The sequence below is a fragment of the Emydura macquarii genome, unplaced genomic scaffold, assembly GCF_026122565.2.
Source record: "Emydura macquarii macquarii isolate MOO-44397 ecotype Brisbane River unplaced genomic scaffold, CSIRO-AGI_Emac_v2 contig_1790, whole genome shotgun sequence".
NCBI classification, from domain to species: domain Eukaryota; kingdom Metazoa; phylum Chordata; order Testudines; family Chelidae; genus Emydura; species Emydura macquarii.
Window position 1 is genome coordinate 2,916,805 of NW_027131927.1, and position 18,153 is coordinate 2,934,957.

An 18,153-nucleotide genomic window follows, 5' to 3' on the forward strand; every position below is an offset into this window, starting at 1 on the left:
ATAATCACTGAACATGTGATTAAGAATAGGAAAAAATGGAGCCCTGTAAACTAATCCCTTTTAATCACACTGGGGGAAAAGGATGAATTATCATAGCAAAAATAGCGTGGGGGTGGGGGTTGTTAACATTGAACAGCTCTCAATAAAGGCAGGATAGTCCCTGTGTTGTAATGGGTGACAGAAATATTTTAATCTCACTGCTTGTTTTGAATGCAGACATGAAGACAGAAGTAAAGCAAGAAGAACCGGCTCCTGGCTATAACATGCCGGCTCCTGGCTATAACATGCCAGCCTCTGGCTACAATACCCCTAGCTACAATGCACCCTCCTCTGGCTACAACACCCCCAGTTATGGTGTCCCCAGCTCTGGTTACACTTCCCCCACTCCTGGCTACAACACACTCCCCTCTGGCTACAATGCACCTGACCCATCTCAGCCCAGACAGCAGCAACAGCCACAGGGCCGCAAGAGACCTTATGAAGAGCAGCGAGGACGAGGGTATTACGAGCACCGGGAGGATAAGAGGTGAGTTTGTGAAGGGAAACCCAAATGAGTCTTTGGTTTATACCAGTTAAAGATGTTTATTCCTTGGCCCCTCACCTGGGCTAGGGGCTAAGTAGAGTAATAGAAGCTGAGTTTAGAAAGAGCTGGGAACATAATGTTTTACATCTGTTGAAGATTTAGCCAAAGGTCAGCCATTCAGTTTAACTTTTTTCATGCTTGTACATTTTTAACCATTAGGGAGGCAGTGTGGGCTAGTGGGTAGAACACTGGACTGGGACTCAGGGGACCTGGGTTCCAGGGTGGATGATAAACAATGGTGTTTTTTGGTTGTTTCTTTTTTTTTAATAAAAAAAGTCAGATTTTTTTATTTAAATCAGATTTTCTTGATTTATTTTTTAAAATCAACAATAAAATACTAAATGTCTCTCTTGTTTAAAAAATAACTGTTACAATTAAATCTCATCACAAACATGCTAAACCTACACTTATAGTCTCATAAAAATAAATTAATGGGTCTAGTCTGTCCAGCCCAACTACCAGCTCTTGCGACTTGAAAATTCTGGGCTTTCAGTTTCTGTTTTTCAGCAGACTAAAGTCACACGTGCAAAGAAAGATACAGGCTGGATAGGATTATTGTTGTTCTGTGCTTATGTGGTGGTGGAGCTGGGCCAAGCAAGGCAGAGGAATTAGTTAAGACACTGTCTTAAAGACAGAGAGACAAAGGATGGAGGCAGAATAGAAAGGAACAGTGGAATGGACTGGAAAGAAATAGGGAAGACATTATTCAGTACACACACAGCTTCCTCTATTCCCCCACACTTTTGCCACAGAAAAACTGTCATGGCTTCTGGGCGTAAGAGAGACCCTATCTGGGAATATTTTGAAGAAATTCCTTCCCTGGGTAAAAAAGGAAAACGTGTCAAGTGTAAGCAGTGCAAGAAGGAGATGCAGGGCCTAGTTGCAAGAATGAAACATCATCATGAAAACTGCTTATTGGGAGAAAATGATGTGAATGAAGATGTGGATATGTCTGAAGAACAATGTGGATCAACTGGTTAGTAACTTAAATAATTCACTTTGCAATGCATCATTCTTCAAGACTCTATGCCTTTTAGTATAAGTGTGATTTAACAAGTAAATTCCCAAGCTGTTTGCTATGTTGGATGTTGCTAGAAAAAATTTTTTAGCTTAGCTAATCATTATGGCTTGTTTAATTAGTTAACTAGGTTTAGAATCTATCACCCAAGTGTACGGTACAGAAAGCTGCAGTAAGAGAAATCTAGAGTTGCCGGGTGCCACTGGGTGTCATTTTCTTATTTTATATTACATAATACATGCCCCTTATTTTGGAACATCATGGCCACAACCATAATGGTGATGCCATAAGTCTATTCCCTATTTTACTTCAGCATAACTCCGCTTTCCCAAGGGAACCCCATCCTATACTTGTTTTTCTCAAAAAACAGAAGTGCCAGTGAGTTCTATGGGGCTTACTCCAAAATTAAATGCACTCTAAGTGCAGTCAGTCTTAGCTTTTTTGGTAATTTGGAATTGGATCTGCATCCTTGCTGAAAAAAATGTAAATGATTTAACTGAATAATAGAGTGAGAAGAATGACTATTCAAAATCATTTTTGAATTTTGTTTCAGGATTCCATTTAAGCATAAGAAACTTTGACTGTGACTGTCTGTCTGCAACAACTTCAGAGTCATCTACTGGTCCCTTTAGCAGCAGTGCTGCAATTAAACATGTTTCAGACAACAAAGGATCAGAAGCAAGCAAAAGATTTCAATCATCCAGTAAAACTACCACCATGGATGGGTTTGTAGTAAGGACCAGCAAATACCAGCAAGACACCATAGATGAAAAGATTGCTCGGTTCATTTATGCCACCAATTCTCCTTTTCGCATTGTTAACAATAAACACTTCATTGACATGGTTGAGTCCTTACAACCAGGCTACACTCCACCTGGTAGAGCAGACATTGGTGGAAGGTTGCTAGATACAGTGTATGAGAAGGAACTTGAACAGTGTGCAAGAAATACTGAGGGGAAATTTGCCAGTTTAAGCCTTCATGGGTGGAGCAATGTACACAATGATCCAGTAATATGTGCCTGTGTGACAACAGAAGATGGGGTTGCATATATTTCAGAAACAATAGATACATCAGGAAATGCCCACACAACAGAATATTTAAAAGAAGTGGCAGTGAAAGCTGTAATAAACTGCGAACAAAAGTTCAACTGTCACGTGCGCAGTTTTGTCACAGACAATGCTGCAGATGTGGCAAAGATGAGAAGATGCATAGAAGAAGAAACGGAAGGATGCTCCTTAATAACGTATGGCTGCAGTGCCCATTTAATGCATCTTTTAGCCAAAGACTTAAGTATGTCTTCTCCAGGAATAAAAGAAAATGTTGTTGAAGTCGCAAAATACTTCCGTAACAACCATTTTGCTTCAGCTTCACTGAAGCGAGCAGGAGGATCCAGACTAATTCTCCCTCAAGATGTTCGATGGAATTCTGTGGTTGATTGTTTTGAACAATTTATTAAGAACTGGCCTATTCTCATAAAACTTTGTGAAGAAAACCGTGATAAAATAGATGGAAGTATCTCGTCCAAAGTATCTAACATTGGATTAAAGAGGAATGTAGAGGATATGCTTAGTATACTGAAGCCTATATCTATAGCCTCAAACAAACTTCAGAGAAATTGTTGCTGTATTGCTGATGCTGTCGAAATTTGGAAGGCACTTCAAGAGACATTGAAGAAAGAAATACCTCACCAGAAAGTTAAACTGCAGGCAGTAAAGAAGCGAATGGATCAAGCATTAACTCCACCTCATTTTCTTGCGAATATTCTTGACCCCAGATATAAAGGTAGATGCCTAACTTCTGAAGAAGATGATGCTGCCATGGCATGGGCATCTCAAAATCACTCCTCAGTTATGCCAGTCATAATAAATTTCAGGGCTAGAGCGGAACCGTTTAAACAGTACATGTTTACTGATGATGTTTTGAACAAAGTCACTCCCCTGAATTGGTGGAAATCATTAGCCAGGCACCTTGAAACAGAGTTCCTTCAGTTGCTAAGCCAACTTTTCACAGCAGTAGCTTCCTCTGCAGGCACAGAGAGAATATTTTCATCGTTTGGTAGTATTCATTCAAAGCTAAGAAATCGACTGGGAGTTGAAAAAGCAGGAAAACTCGTATTTCTGTTTCAGTCTATGAATAAAAATGACAGTGGGAGTGGGGAAGATGAGAGCTAGTTGTAGAAGTTTTAAGGACAGCGTACATTTAGTGTTGTGATGACTTGTCTGTTAGAGTTAATAAAATTTGAAAATTTAAAAAAAAAGAGTTTAAGGGCAGCTGGCAACTCAAGAGACTGCTGCAAATGTGAAACATTTATGTAACATTTAAGATTTAGTTTAAAATAAAATGTGCTATTGTGTTTGTGTGTGTGATTTAGTTCTTACCATTCCTAATGTATTGCTGCTGCATTCGCAGCTTGACACAGGTAATGAGTATTATGTACTATTTCCTAAATTAATAAAAATCAAGTTATCTAAAAAATTACACAAAGTATACCCTCCTAGATGTTGTATGATCAGATTTGCACCATGGTTTAAGAAAGATGTGAAGAAGTGTCAGTGGGAATCTTGATTTAAATCAAAGATTTTCTCAATTATTTAAATCGCCTTGATTTAAATCAATCCACCCTGCTAAGTTCTATTCCCAGCTCTGCCAGTGGATTTCTAGGTGACCTTGGGTGAGTGATACCTCCCTGTGCCTCAGTTTCTTCATCCATACAGTGGGGATAATGATACTGACCTCCTTTGTAAAGTGCTTTGAGTCCTACTGATGAAAAGTGCTCTAGTAAGATCTAAGGATTACTGCAGTAGGGTTTTGGCTTTATTTCTTATGAATACTCCAGCATATTGAGCATCCTGGCATGGACATTATACTACATAATATTGTTTTCATGGTGCGTAATGTCTCTCATAAAGCAGGATTTTAACGGCAGACTGTAATCTGGCTCTGTTACCTCATTCCAATTTACTTTTTAAAAATGTCGCTTTTAGTCTCTCATGGTAGCAGAGAGGAAGAATTGCCTCATGTTTAAATCTCAGAACTGGGCATCAGGAGATCTGGCGTTTAGAGAGGTCCCTTCCACTGACTTCCTGTATAACCAAGAACAAGTCACTTAACTTTGTCTGTTTCCCATGCATAAAACTGGGATAATACATCGCTTCACGCGAGTGTTATGGAGCTTCGTTAATGTTTAAGGGGGAGAACTTTCAAAAGTGCCAAAGAGATTTAGGTGCCCAGCTCTCCATGCCTTTTAGTGGGGCTTGCATTCCTAAATCACTTAGGAACTTTTAAAAAATCACCTCCTTGAAGAGCTTTGAGATCCTCATAAAGGAAGTGCTGGAGAGCAGCAAAATACTGAAGCAGCTGCATGTGCTCCGTGTGAAAATGTGAGGGAGTATTCACCTAACCTGAAATAAGAAGAATTATAAAGTGGTATATCCGGTTAGAATATTGGCTGTTCCTGTTTGTGGCATGTTCTCCCTTGTATTTTAGGCTTGGAAGGATTCGATTTTTATCGGTAAAAATTGGTAAACATTGATTTTGCCGAACACACACAAACTGGCCAAAAAATGTCCATTGATCAAGATAGGCAAAGTAAGAAAAATGCTGCATGAAAACTTATTACTTTGATTTCAAGATTTGTTTGATATATTTTGATAATTAAGTTATAACTTTATAAAGCTTTAACTTTTTACGACTCAGTGTCGACTGTTGTTAAATAATTATTGTCTGATTCCCCTATTGTCTAACCCTCCATAATTTCCCTCAACTGGGAAAATTTAAATCCATAAATACAAAAAGTTAAAAACAAACTATATTGTCCGTCAAAATTATAAACAATAAAAATCAAATTCTGCCAAGCCTACTTGTATTTAAAAACGTGATTCTCCCTGTGAAATGGGCTGCCTAATTATTTTTTCCATTCAGTCTTAATCAGAGTTTGTTGCTCTCTGCTGACTGTCTGGGCCACAAATATTTTAAGAACTGGTCTGGTTCTCTGTTCTCCAGACCTTGTGCTGTTATTTACACTGATGTGTCAATATCACCATTCTGAATTGGGTAGGGTGTTACAGGCGGTTGGTACAGGGTAAATAACTACAAGATGCAGGACCTAATGTAACATCCTATGATGAAAACCTGGAAGCTTTCAGTGTTGGGGGAAAGGGTCACTGTCAAACATCCCTGAGAGCATTGCCTCTTACTTAGCCTTCACTTTTATAGTAGGGGTCTTTGGCTGCAAATCCATAAGTAATCTGTTCCAATAAAAGCCTGACAACTTTTAAATCCCTCCAGACTTTCTTCTCACCTTACTTACTGCTACATTAACTTACTCTGTGTCCCCAAAAGCTCTGCCTTGCTGATTGACACGAGCCATGTTTGTATCTTGATGTTTTTGCTCTAGGGGCCGATCACCTCAGCCTCCTGCAGAAGACGACGAAGAGGAGTTTGATGAGACGCTAGTGGCCATTGATACATGTGAGTTCTGGAGGCAGAGAACTGTGACATCCTCCACACCAAATACCTTTAAATAGTCTCCTTCCTCCTTCTCATCTTTAAAAGTATCCAACATGGCAAGACTAGACTTCTCTGGTTTGACTGGAGGACTCTTAGGTGGTCTTAGAGGTATACTGGGCACTTTCTCTCCCCATAACGGGGGGAAGGGCTGTTGTGCCTTTAACAAAGACTACCTTTCTCTCTAGTGCTTATGCATTGGAATTCATAGATTGTAATGCCAAAAGAGACAACTGTGATCATCTAGTCTGACCTCCTGTATAACACAGGCCATAGGACTTAGCTGAATTCATTCATAACACAGTTGTAAAATCTGACTGAAGATTTTTCCTGCTGTCTTGTTTATTTTTCAGACCCCTGAGATGTCGCCATCTCCCTTATGTTTATCTGACCCCCCATCTCTGTAGTATCTGAGCGCCTCACAATATGCAATGTATTGATTCTCCCCCCCGCCCACCCCCAACAGTCCAGTGAGGCACAGGGTGCGAGATGGGAATAGGTTCTTCTGTTATCCCCATCTTGCAGACGGGGTCTGAGGTATAGAGAGACTAAATGATTTGTGCCAGAGCTGGGAATTGAACTGAAAGGCCCAGCGATACTAGGCACGCTGCAAACATATAGCAAATGACAGTTCCTGCCTCTCTCAATTTATAATCCAAGCTCCTCCTTTTCCTAAGACAGAACGGCAAGCAGGTCAGGGTGGGGGAGCAGAATATCACCAAGAATAGGATTTTTACTGTATTACAGTAATGTCCAATGCCTCAGTCATGATCTAGCACCTCATTGTGTGAGGTGCTGTAGACAGAACATGCTGTGCAATTCTTAACCAATCCAGTGCACTGATTACCTCAGTATTGCTCCAGTTAATACCAAGCCCTTCTTATCCTCTAGATAATTGCGACCTGCATTTCAAAGTAGCCAGGGATCGATATAGCGGCTACCCGCTGACCATAGAAGGCTTTGCTTATTTGTGGTCCGGCGCCCGAGCTACATACGGAGTGAGGCAAGGGCGAGTCTGCTACGAGATGAAGGTAAGAGCAAGGTGCTGCCCTTAGCAATGCATAAGTCATCACAAAGGTTAACTTCAAATTTCATGTGCTATAGATCTTCCAGTTGGGAAAGAGAGCTGGATTTGTGAGCATTTCCAGTTGGAAACAGGACTTAGCCATGAATAGAACTAACAACAAATAGATTCCTAATGACTTGTCTAAATATCCAGGTTCACCAAAGGCAAAGACTAAGATGAAGTCATAATCTACATGTATAAAGTTCGTGCTTGTTTTCATTCCAGCCTACTTAGCAGACATGGAACACAGCTTTCCTCTGACACCATGTAGCTGTAACATTTTTATATAAGCAGAGATAAGGACAGTGCAGTAACAGAATGCAGATTTAATTCAACTCCTTCTGGTTAGAGATAAAAGCCTATCCTTTAACCCAGGTCACCTTTTTCCCCTGGGAGTGCCTAATTAACTGATGGTGACCCATTAAATCATCTTTCTAACTCATCTGAAGCAGCTAAACCCTCTTTTTTCCTTACAAGTGGCATAATCAGCAAAGTTATCTTTCTTTCTAAGATGGTCAGATTTAGGCTCAAATCTCTCTACTCCTGGTGTGGGCCTAGTGACTTCAGCTTAGCTTCATCCCTCAGGCAGAGGTCAGTTGGGTCAGCTTGCAATGGCTTGGTGACCTGAGATTTTTTTCCCTGGCAGCTGTGTTTTGTTGTCCAGAATCTAGGTCTTTTTTTCCAAAACTTTTTTAAAGTGTAAGTTATTTCACATGACTAAAACATATATCAATGCAGAGCTGTCTGCAGGCTTGAGCAGAGAGCCTGAAACAATAGCTTTAAAGAGATGACATGTAGTACATATCAACGTGGTGTTAACCCAGAAGCCTAGTGATGGTGCATTTAATGTCAGTGCTGACTATTTCACTGCAGATCATAGCATGCGTGCATGGGTGGCTGAAGACCTGTTCAATCTGGCCTCTTGTTTTGGGGTCAGGAGTGCACAGCCTTTGGGTTGTGGTTGCTACATGGGAAAGCTTTGTCACTCTTTCCAGTCTGATCCCTGGTTGATCAGGCTACCCAAACACTTCTGTAGCGGAGCTCTTGGTTCACTTCCTGGCTCTGCGTAGTTTCACTCGAGACAGCTGGAAGCACAAACCTTTAAAACTGGTTGGAGTACGAAATGGGAATGTTCCCCTGAAGAGCTGTGAGCGCACCCCACCTCCCCACACTCACTTGGGAACGTCATGTGCACTCTGTCAGGATTGTCAGGCCAGACCCGTTTGCACTGGGGCTCGCGAATGGAAACAGTAGAAAAACACCTCGCCCAGTTACCTACAGGCAGGTTTCATTTCCTGTCACCCTCTGATTTCATGAGCCCTAACAGTAACACACGGCATGGCCTCCCACGTTCATCACACCGTCTGGCGCGCTGGGCAGAAAATTGAGCAGGGCGCTCCTTCCAATTAGTAAACTGGAAACTTACAAATGTCAGCTTAACTCAAGTCATGCTTTTATCAAGTTCCTTAGTGCTGCTTCAGGTACCACAGAGAATCCTTTCCAGTAATTCAGACATCCGGTCTCTGTTGGCTGTGGTCTGTTAAAGTGTCTTACCTCACTGGAGACAAAGCACTCTGGAGGTGCAGAAATCTGGAGACAAGAGCATGAGTACAAGGAGCTAGGACATCTGGGTTCTAATACAGCCCTACTACTGACAACGTTGAGCATTGCTTCACCTTGTTGTGCCTCAGTTTCCTCATCTTACAGATAGGAATCGATCTCCCATTGCTGAGATATTTAGATAGCTTTTTAAAAAGTACAGTCCTAGAGGATTGCCAGATATTACTTACTAAAGTAGCCAAGTTGGGTTCAAATTTCCTTGCCAATATTATGTAACAAACCCATGGTTTTTAAAAACATTTCAGCATTTCATTGATCTTGTGCTTCTCTCAGCTTGGACTGAGGAAATAGACTAGTCAGTTTCTAGTTTAGTCAGGTTGTATTTCATTTGCATTTTATTAGTAGGCTGTCATGTACTAGTACCTTGTTTTTCAACCTTTTCACATCGATGACCCCTTACTGTAAGTCTGTTTTCGCAACCCCCTTACATTTACTATAAAAGTTGTCCTGGGCGTGAAGGTCATTTCCACCTCATTTTCTGTCCCCAGATCAATGAAGAAATCTCAGTGAAACACCTTCCTTCCACAGAACCTGATCCTCACGTTGTGCGCATTGGCTGGTCCCTGGATTCTTGCAGCACTCAGTTAGGTAAGAGCTGCCGCTGCTTTCCATGTGAGGTGCCAGATAGACACATCACCTTACCTCTGTGATGCATTGAAATGTTTGTAAAGTCTTTGATGTCACGAACCACCAGGGCACCTACATCTTCGTGTCCCTGTGTAGTGCAAGAGGAGGCTTGCTCACAGGTAGAGCTTGCTTAGCACTTTATCAAGGGGGCCTTCCACTGCAAATGCCCTGCCCCCTAGCCCTAGAGACTCTTCACCCTCATCTGAAACAGGGCTTTGAAGCCTGGAGCATTGTAGCAGTGTACAGCTAGTCAGGGCGGGGAGTAACCCTGAGAGTGCGGGGCAGGACCTGGAGCCTTTCTGGTAAGGAAGCAGTGTATGCAACCCTATATTTGAATTGGCCGTGACCAAACGAGCCCCTTGGACTCTCTCCTCAGGGGAAGAGCCCTTTTCCTACGGTTATGGAGGCACCGGGAAGAAATCCAGCAGCTGCAAATTCGAGAACTACGGCGAAACGTTCTCAGAGAACGACGTCATCGCCTGCCTTGTTGTGAGTATTGGCTCTCACTGCTTTGGCGCTGGCGCCCCATCAGGGACACCCCCTTGTGCTTCCAGTGCCCCCCAAACACTCCCATAGGCATCACTTCCAGCACATCCTAGCATGGAAACCGCCGTGCTGGCAGAGCATCCCGCCATCTGCAGCCCCTGGTGACCTGTCAGAGCTGTGGAGTAATTGGTGCTGCTCTTTAAAATTTGTTCAGAGACTTTATTTTCATAATATCTGTTTAATCTTTTGAAGAGCAGCCACAGCAATCCCCTTCCCCCTCTACAAAAGCCAATCCTGGACTGCCAGCATCCTGACCTCCCAAGTGTCCCTGAGCCAACTGCCCAGATCGTAGGTATTTACACCCTCCCCATTACCATAGCTACGCTTCACAAGCTTTAACGTAGCTGTGCTCTCCACACCCCTGGGAGGCGAGGCAGGGCAGGGCAGGGCTGTTAGCCCCATCTTACGGGTGAGGAATTGAGACCCAGAGAGATGCAGTGACTTGCCCTAGGTCATACGGGAAATCTGGGGCAAAGCAGCGACTTGAGCCAGTGAGCAGGAGATAAAGGACTGCATCTCTAGGACTCTGCTACTGCCTCCAAACTGCACATCTGCATCAGGTCCAGCCACTAGAGGGTGATAGAGCCACGCTGTCAGTGTGGGTTACATCTAGGCGGGACTGTTTTGAACTCATCCTCTCCAGGCCCCTGATGTTTCCTGGTACTGCTCGGTGTGCTGGCTTATTCTTGGCCTTACCCACCTTAAACCATCGCTTGTGTCTGCCGTGTTTTGCTCACTGCTCTTACTTGTAAGGCCTGAGACTGTAACTCAGGGCTTGGAGAGGAGCGTCGTGTTCTGCTTCCAGGCTGTTTACTTTGTGCATTTGACAGCGCTCTGTGTCTAGTCACTTTCACTGTAAAGTGGACCCCTTCCTCTGTCCACTCTGCAAGATCCCTGTGGGAAGAGAAGCCTTTTAAAAACCCAAGATATTGACGGGGGGCAGGTAGCTTCAGATATGACACTGAACTAGGTGCTGCGTTAACCCCCGGGTGTGTTAACGCAGGTAGCGATAGGGGAGAGCCCCTTGCTATAGGTCGGGATTTCCCTGCAAGGTAGTGCTGTGAATACCTATCTCTGCATGCCCACCTTCCTGCCCTCCTGGGTGTCAGTCACACTCCAGTGCAATGAGGGACAAAGTCAGAAAGCATCTAACTGTTACTTAGACCAGAGCGCAGTAGCTACATCCCTCAGGGCATTTGGCTTCCACACTGGAGCTGTCAGTTGCGCTCTCCATGCTGGCTGACCTCAGAGCCTGGCCTCCAGATAATTACCTTGCCAGAGCTGTGCTTGCAAATGACTCAGATCCAGGGGAAGGGGATGCTTTGGTGGAGCCCTGGGAAACAGTGCTGTGAAGCAGATATGTTCAGACAGCTGTTAACAGTGGCAGGATTTTCCCCATGACTTTGGGGTTGCTGCTTCAGTGGGCAGCTGTCATGTTAACACACATTTGCATAGTGCCTTTAGTATGTATTGTTCAGACAGTAACTAGCTCTGTTTGCCCCCTCTCCCTAGCTCTGCATTTACACATACTGTTTTCTCCTGTGACTAGGACTTTGAGTGTGGGGAGGAGGTTGAAATGTCCTTCATGAAGAACGGGAAGTGGCTGGGCATTGCCTATCGGGCGCGAAAAGAAGTGCTGGGCGGCCAGGCACTCTTCCCCCATGTCCTGGTGAAGAACTGCGCCATCGAGTTCAACTTTGGGCAGCGAGAAGACACCTACTTCCCTGTCCCACCAGGCTTCACCTTCATCCAGCACGTTCCGCTGGCCGAGCGGATCCGTGGAACCATAGGACCAAAGAGTAAAGCAGAGTGTGAGGTGAGTATTTGCTTTGCATTTTACCTCGTTGCACTTGCTGCTGTACGGCTATACAACACATACGCTTCCTGCCGTGAGGCGCTTACAATCTGAGTATAAGACTAGAGACAACTGGGGCTAGAAATGAAACCATTACAATCAGCATGAAAGCAGCACAACATCTGCCTAACCACTGAGTGTCTCGTAGGCATCATGGCTGAGGGGAAGATTAAAAGGTGTTTGAAGGAGGACAGAGTGTGGTGGCTTTTTACAGGGAACTGCTTCCAATTCCTGTGACAAAGGATCTGAGCCTGGGTCCATCTCGCCCAGTATCCTGCCTCCACAGTGACCAGTATCTGCTACTTCAGAACTTGGGGCAGGAAACACTGCTATTATGGAATAACTTGCCCCTAGCGAGGGGCTGGCTCATGTTCTTGTTTTCCATATAAATGTCCAGTCCTGCTCTCAATTCTGCTAAGCCCTTGGACTCGATGATGCCTTGTGGCAATGAGTTCCTCAAGCTGGTTGTGTCTCATACAGTGACACTATGGCACGAGTAGAAGGAAGAGCGGCAGTTTTGGTTTTTTTTTAAGAAAACATGGCCTGGTTTTAAAGGCACAGCTGCTCTGGTCAGCTGATGGAACAAGGATTGTCCAGCAAAGCGTAGGTATCCAGCATGAGGCTGGGAGGCTGGAGCTGGAGCTGGGTTTTAATCTGGACTCAGAGACCAGCTCTCTTGGGGTGTGTCTCTGTGTGAGTTTTCCTCTCTGTAAAATGGGGAGGAGCTCAGATACTGTGGTGTTGGGCATGCAGTAAATACCTGGATGGACAGATAGGAGGATGATGAAGTAGCTCGGGAAGCGCGGCCTTGTGGTTATGGTGCCACACTGGGAACCAGAAGTCGTTGATTCAGCTCTCTGCATGACCTTGAGCAAAGTCACTTGCCTGCCTCTGCCTCAGTTTCCTCCATGAAAGATAGGGTGTCTGCCTACATCGAAGGAGATCTTGGAATTAGTGTGTGGAAAAGATGAAGCACTCGGTGTTGTTGCAATAGCTGACTGTGTCTGTCTGTGTGCTTCAGATCCTCATGATGGTGGGCTTACCTGCTGCCGGCAAGACCACATGGGCCATAAAACATGCGGCTGCCAATCCAGCAAAGAAGTACAACATTCTGGGAACAAATGCTATCATGGATAAGATGAGGGTAAGAGATGATCCCTCGTCAATAGCTAAAAGCCTCTCACTTCTGCAGATTGATCCTCTTTCCAATCCTTTTCAGTTATCAAAGGTCATTGGTCACTTGAAAAGCAGTCACTCTTTTATTAGCCACGAAAGGGGATCTCTACAGCTGTTTTACTCCTGCTCCCAATTCAGCCTTTTCTTAGAGCAAATAATTTGCTTCTTTCATTCAAGAACCTTTATGCAGTTCATAAACATGAATTGACCTTCATACCCCCTGCCCAGTGAAATGGGTATTATCCTTGTTATGTAAATGAGGAAAACGATATACAGAAGGTAAATGGCTTTCCCCGGGGTCGTTGGCAGAACTCAGAAAAGAATTTAAAGAAATCCTGACTCCAGCCCCCTGCTCTAGCCGCTAGACCCAGCTCCCCTCCCAGAGCAGGGGATGGAACCTATGAGTCCTGACTCCCAGCCCTGAGCTGTAGCCATGAGATCTCACTCCCAGGACCAAAACATGAGGTGCCGAGGATCCCATAACCTCAGCACCTCATAAACACCACACTATTCCATACCCATATTTTATTTCAAGGTGATGGGACTTCGACGCCAGCGCAACTATGCAGGCCGCTGGGATGTCCTCATTCAGCAAGCGACACAGTGCCTGAACCGCCTGATCCAGATCGCCGCCCGGAAGAAACGCAACTACATCCTGGATCAGGTATAATCATTCGCCCAGCCGCCTCTCTAGCATGGAAAGCTTAGACCTTCTACCTTTGTGCGTAACCTGTAAGAGACAGCCCTCTTAAAAGGGCAGCACTGCGCACTCAGAATTACCCTGTGCACTTCAGATGTGTTAAACACGGGCACATACATCGTCGTATGTCTGTGACAAAAGGGAAAATCCCGCTGTAAACGGCATACGAGAAAAATGATGTTGAAAACGTGGTGAGTAGGAGAAGGCACCCCGTTAACTTAACCACACACAGTTAAAAATATCGAGAGCGCATTTGGAACTAAATTGTTCTGTTTGAAGTGTATCCAGGTAAGTGGCGAGGCAACTAAATACTGGCTTTTCAGGTCTTTGAAGATAGGCTAAGGTAAGTACTGGTCAATGGACGCTTCCTAGAATGTCCTAGAAATCCGTAAGTACCACCGGTGAGTAGTTTGTTGTCTTTTGTTGGGATGGGTGTCCTGAGAAGAACAGGTAAGCCCAGGTGAGTAGCAGACAGGTTAGCATCGCTCAGGGTTATAGGAAACCAGATTTCCTTCCTGTTACATGTGCAGACTTAAACAGCATGGCCGTATTTTCAAAGCCCATTAACTTCAATGGAGATGGATCATCTCATTCCCCTAGGAGGTTTTCAAAAACCTCATGAAAAAACCCTTATCTGAAGAACCCAGCTGCTCTGGATCTTTATCATCTAGATGTTAGTTTTCCCAGTGAGCCATAACATTAATGATGTGTCCATCTGTGTCAGTACACTTAATGCAAACCCTTCCTTTGGGTCAAGGCATAAAGTCAGGGCCTCCATAGGAAGACACTGTTCACTAATTCTGCCACTGATGCAGTTGTCTCAGAGATCAGAGATGTGGACAGCATTTAGCTTCTTCCCTTTATTAAGACACATCTGCGCTAGCCATATTTGATGGCAGCCCTTAAGTTAGTCTGTCCCTGTTAACTAGGGCATACATGTAACTGACCCGCGTGTGTCTGTCATAAAGAGCTTCTGAATATTGAACCCTGAACATAAATAATAATCCTGAAATGTAGGATATGTATCAGAGCATTTAAAAAAACTAACAAATACCCAGTATGGCCTAAAAGGTGCACAAATGAGATCTTTCTTTGCTTCATCCGTCTAAAATTGTGAACCCTGGTAGTCTTTCCTTATACTATATTGATTGCATTTGCCTGGAGCCTACAAATGAGATCTGGGTGCCAAGCAAACTGTAGATCATGTGTGGAGTTAAGAAGTGTCCCCCGCGCTTTGGGCTGAGGAGTTGTGCGAGAGCGTGGGGTGTCTGGAAGGTTTGCATTTATCTCCTGCTGCTTTTAGCATGAGACTTCATATCTGCATGATACAGAGGTGATACAGTGACAGGTTGTTGCTGTTAGAAGTTAAGCATGTTTCCAATACAGCTGGCTGCTTTCTTGATGGAAAGAGAGAATATTTTTCCTCAGCTGCTATTGATTCTAAAATGTTTAGGCAGCTCAGCATGGAGTTTAGACTGTAGCAATGTACTCTGTGAACTCTGATGTGGACTGAGATCTTTTACTCTTTAGGCAACTCTGCATTTGGAGTATGCTTCTGAAGCTTTGTCCATCTGCTTTTCTTGAGTCTTAGCTCTTTACAAGATATAAATAAGACAGGTGTTAGAACAGTCACTATTTTAACTGTAAAATTGCAGCAAGGTGGTTTCTGACTTTCTTGTAGCTGAAGAACAAAACCACTAGGGATTGTCCATATAAACGTCTTTATGTAAGCTGCTATGTGTTGATGTACATATACTATAGTTTTATGTAAGCTGTTATACTTTAAGGAAGAATCCTTTGCAGAAGCGTGTTTACAAATGGGTTATTTGCATCTATCAAACAAACAAAAAGAAATATTTCTTCACATAACGCTCAGTCAACCTGTAGAACTCCTTGCCAGAGGAAGTTGTGAAGACCAAGACTATCATGGGGTTCAAAAAAGAACTAGATACGTTCATGGAGGAAAGGTCCACCGATAGCTATTAGCCAGATGGGCAGAGATTACGGTTTGCCAGAAGCTGGGAATGGGCAACAGGATGGATCACTTGATGATCACCTATTCTGTTCATTCCCTCTGAAGCACCTGGCATTGGCCTCTGTTCGAAGACAATATACTGGGCTAGATGGACCATTGGTCTGATCCAGTATGGCCATTCCTATGTTCTTATCATGAAGATGAGAGTTTAATAATATTTTAAAACCTTTAATGACAAAGGATTCAGAAAAGCCATCATGATTTCTATTTTCTGTGTTCTCTCTGTAAAACTTCCATGATATCTTGCCGTAGCTGATAAGTGTTGGCTATTGACTTTTGAAGGTACCACACTTGCTAAATGGCTGCAAGTTGCATCAGTTTGCCGTAACAACCACAATTATCTTAAACTGGTAAAGGTCCCCCCACAAAACTGTGCTGTTGTTTTGGGACATTTTGTGCTTTTTCAGTCCCAAAATGCTTTATGTATTTTTCTGAAAGTGGCATGGGTTCCTCAGTGAGTATATATTGCTAGAACCTCTGGGTTGTCTCTTTCCTTTGGTTAGCACAATGACCTGTTGCACCGTGGTTCCAGACTGGCTCTCAGAAAATAATATGGCCCACTGAATCATAGTACTTCTTGCAGAAGTTAGGGGAGACATCCATTTAAGTGCCAATCCTGTCTGACTGGGTTTATGAGAGCTGGTGGAAGCACATACGAAGTGATATAGCTGCAGCCAGCCAAAAGATTCTCCTTTAAAAATAGCCTCTTAAACATTGCCAGAAATCTGCCCGGCCAACCCGATGACTAAGTAACAAGAAAGGGTCACGCTGAGAGTCTGAACTACAGGGTGGCTTATGCTAGCCTCACTTTGGCTTCAAGTGTTGAGCTACCCTTCCTTTGGGCCATGCTGACATATGTGTGTACCCTTCCTGGGAGGGCAGTGATGTGCTAATGCTCCCGTCCCTTAGCAACTCTGACGATGAATGTATTGCTGATATTTATCCCATTGGAATCTCTGTGAGTGATACAGTAGTCATGTAAAAGATACTGGGGCAGGTCCCCAGTTATTGTAGAACAGTGCAACTCGCGAGATGCCGACAGAATGACGCTGATTTACCCCAAGTGAGGATCTGGCCCAAATCATTGAAACCCAAGTTCCATGGCTAGATATGGTGCATTGTGAGAAGAATAGGATCCAAAACCATTTGGAAAACCCTGTTCCGAAAGCATGAGTAAGACACGACGCGTGGGCCCTGAAAAGTAACCAGTTAATGGACAAAGCTGAGTCCTGAGGGAACTGAGATTCTTGGCCTACGTTGCTTGTTTTTAAGGGCAAACAGGTCTCTAAAATTGGTTTAAAAACTGTCTCCGCCATTGCCAAGTCGCACTCGCGCTTGTGACTAACATCAGACTATTCCAAGCTGTTACCTTGCCCTCTTGCTGGGTAATCAGCAGAGCATAAGGTGGAGGGGGCGAATTCCCAGTTCGGGAGTGAAGTCCAGGCATCTGGGTTCTCTGCTGTTAACACGGGGCAGCAGCAAAAATAGCTTAATAAGAACAAGTCTCATCCCTTTGCAGCTGAGCCAGAGCTCAGTGATTGACCCATTCAGTATTGTACCAGCCCGTGATGTGGTTGTGTTTGAGTGAAGAGCCGTAAGCATGGCTTGCCATACTGCTGGTGTCCATCTGTTTTATGAGAGCTGGGGAGAGCAGCAATGGAGCTTTGTACTGTGCCAGTCCCTGACATCTTGCTGAGCAGGGAGGTCCTCCTTTGGATTCCTGCTTTCGAACCTAGGACCTCACTCCTTCCTCTGGTTTTTCATTTGGTGTCCCCAACTCTGTGGCCCCTCCCTCGATCAAGGGGGTGGGCTTTTAGTTATAGGCAGGCTTTAGCCACTTCTGGGACATCAAATAATTCCTCCAGCAAGTGGTTAGGGACTAACATCCTCTGGAATGCCAACCAGTCACCTAGCTTTGCCTGTAACTGACCGCAGGGGGCAAGAGCTTAGTTTTAGACGCCCACTCTGCCTTGAAAGGATGCCAAGAACTTGGTATTTGTTTAATCCATGCAGCCTAGGCTGCTGCTAGGTCCTGTTCTGTTACTGTTTAGAGTGCTCAAAGCCTTGTCCAAGGTCGCAGGGCAGGAGGCATCTGTACTATGAGGCTGAGCATTGTCCACTGACTTGCTAGATTCTCCGTTTGGCAATGGTTGCTGTAGCAGTCAGGCTTTATCGTTGCATGGTAACAGCGTGCTAGCCTGCCAGTCCCTGGATACCCTTTTGCAGCAGCGTTCTGTGTCCTCGCCTTGTCTATTTGCTGTAGCAATTGCTGTGGAGGTTTTCCCAGCTGTGGATTTTCTCTTCCCCCTTTGGGAGCAGTTTGGCCCATTCTGGGACAGGCACTTGCGTGAAATGTTATTTCTAGCTCGCCGCCACCGCCATGGAACACGTACAACAGATGCTGAAGGAAACCGAAGGGT

General features: G+C 44.3%; 1 protein-coding gene across 2 annotated transcripts in view; it reads left to right on the top strand.

The window, feature by feature from the left end:
- Positions 1-18,153, top strand: part of HNRNPUL1 (heterogeneous nuclear ribonucleoprotein U like 1) — a 30,144-nt gene that overhangs the window by 3,861 nt on the left and 8,130 nt on the right. Inside the window, exons 3-10 of one of the 2 annotated variants that reach the window (XM_067556660.1) lie at positions 217-526; positions 5,999-6,072; positions 7,000-7,139; positions 9,283-9,382; positions 9,798-9,910; positions 11,517-11,783; positions 12,844-12,966; positions 13,534-13,662. In XM_067556660.1, the coding sequence (XP_067412761.1) occupies positions 217-526; positions 5,999-6,072; positions 7,000-7,139; positions 9,283-9,382; positions 9,798-9,910; positions 11,517-11,783; positions 12,844-12,966; positions 13,534-13,662 (1,256 nt within the window). Of the gene's footprint in view, positions 1-216; positions 527-1,335; positions 1,560-2,154; positions 4,536-5,998; positions 6,073-6,999; positions 7,140-9,282; positions 9,383-9,797; positions 9,911-11,516; positions 11,784-12,843; positions 12,967-13,533; positions 13,663-18,153 lie in introns of those variants that run through there. The other variant, XM_067556661.1, reaches the window with a different exon arrangement.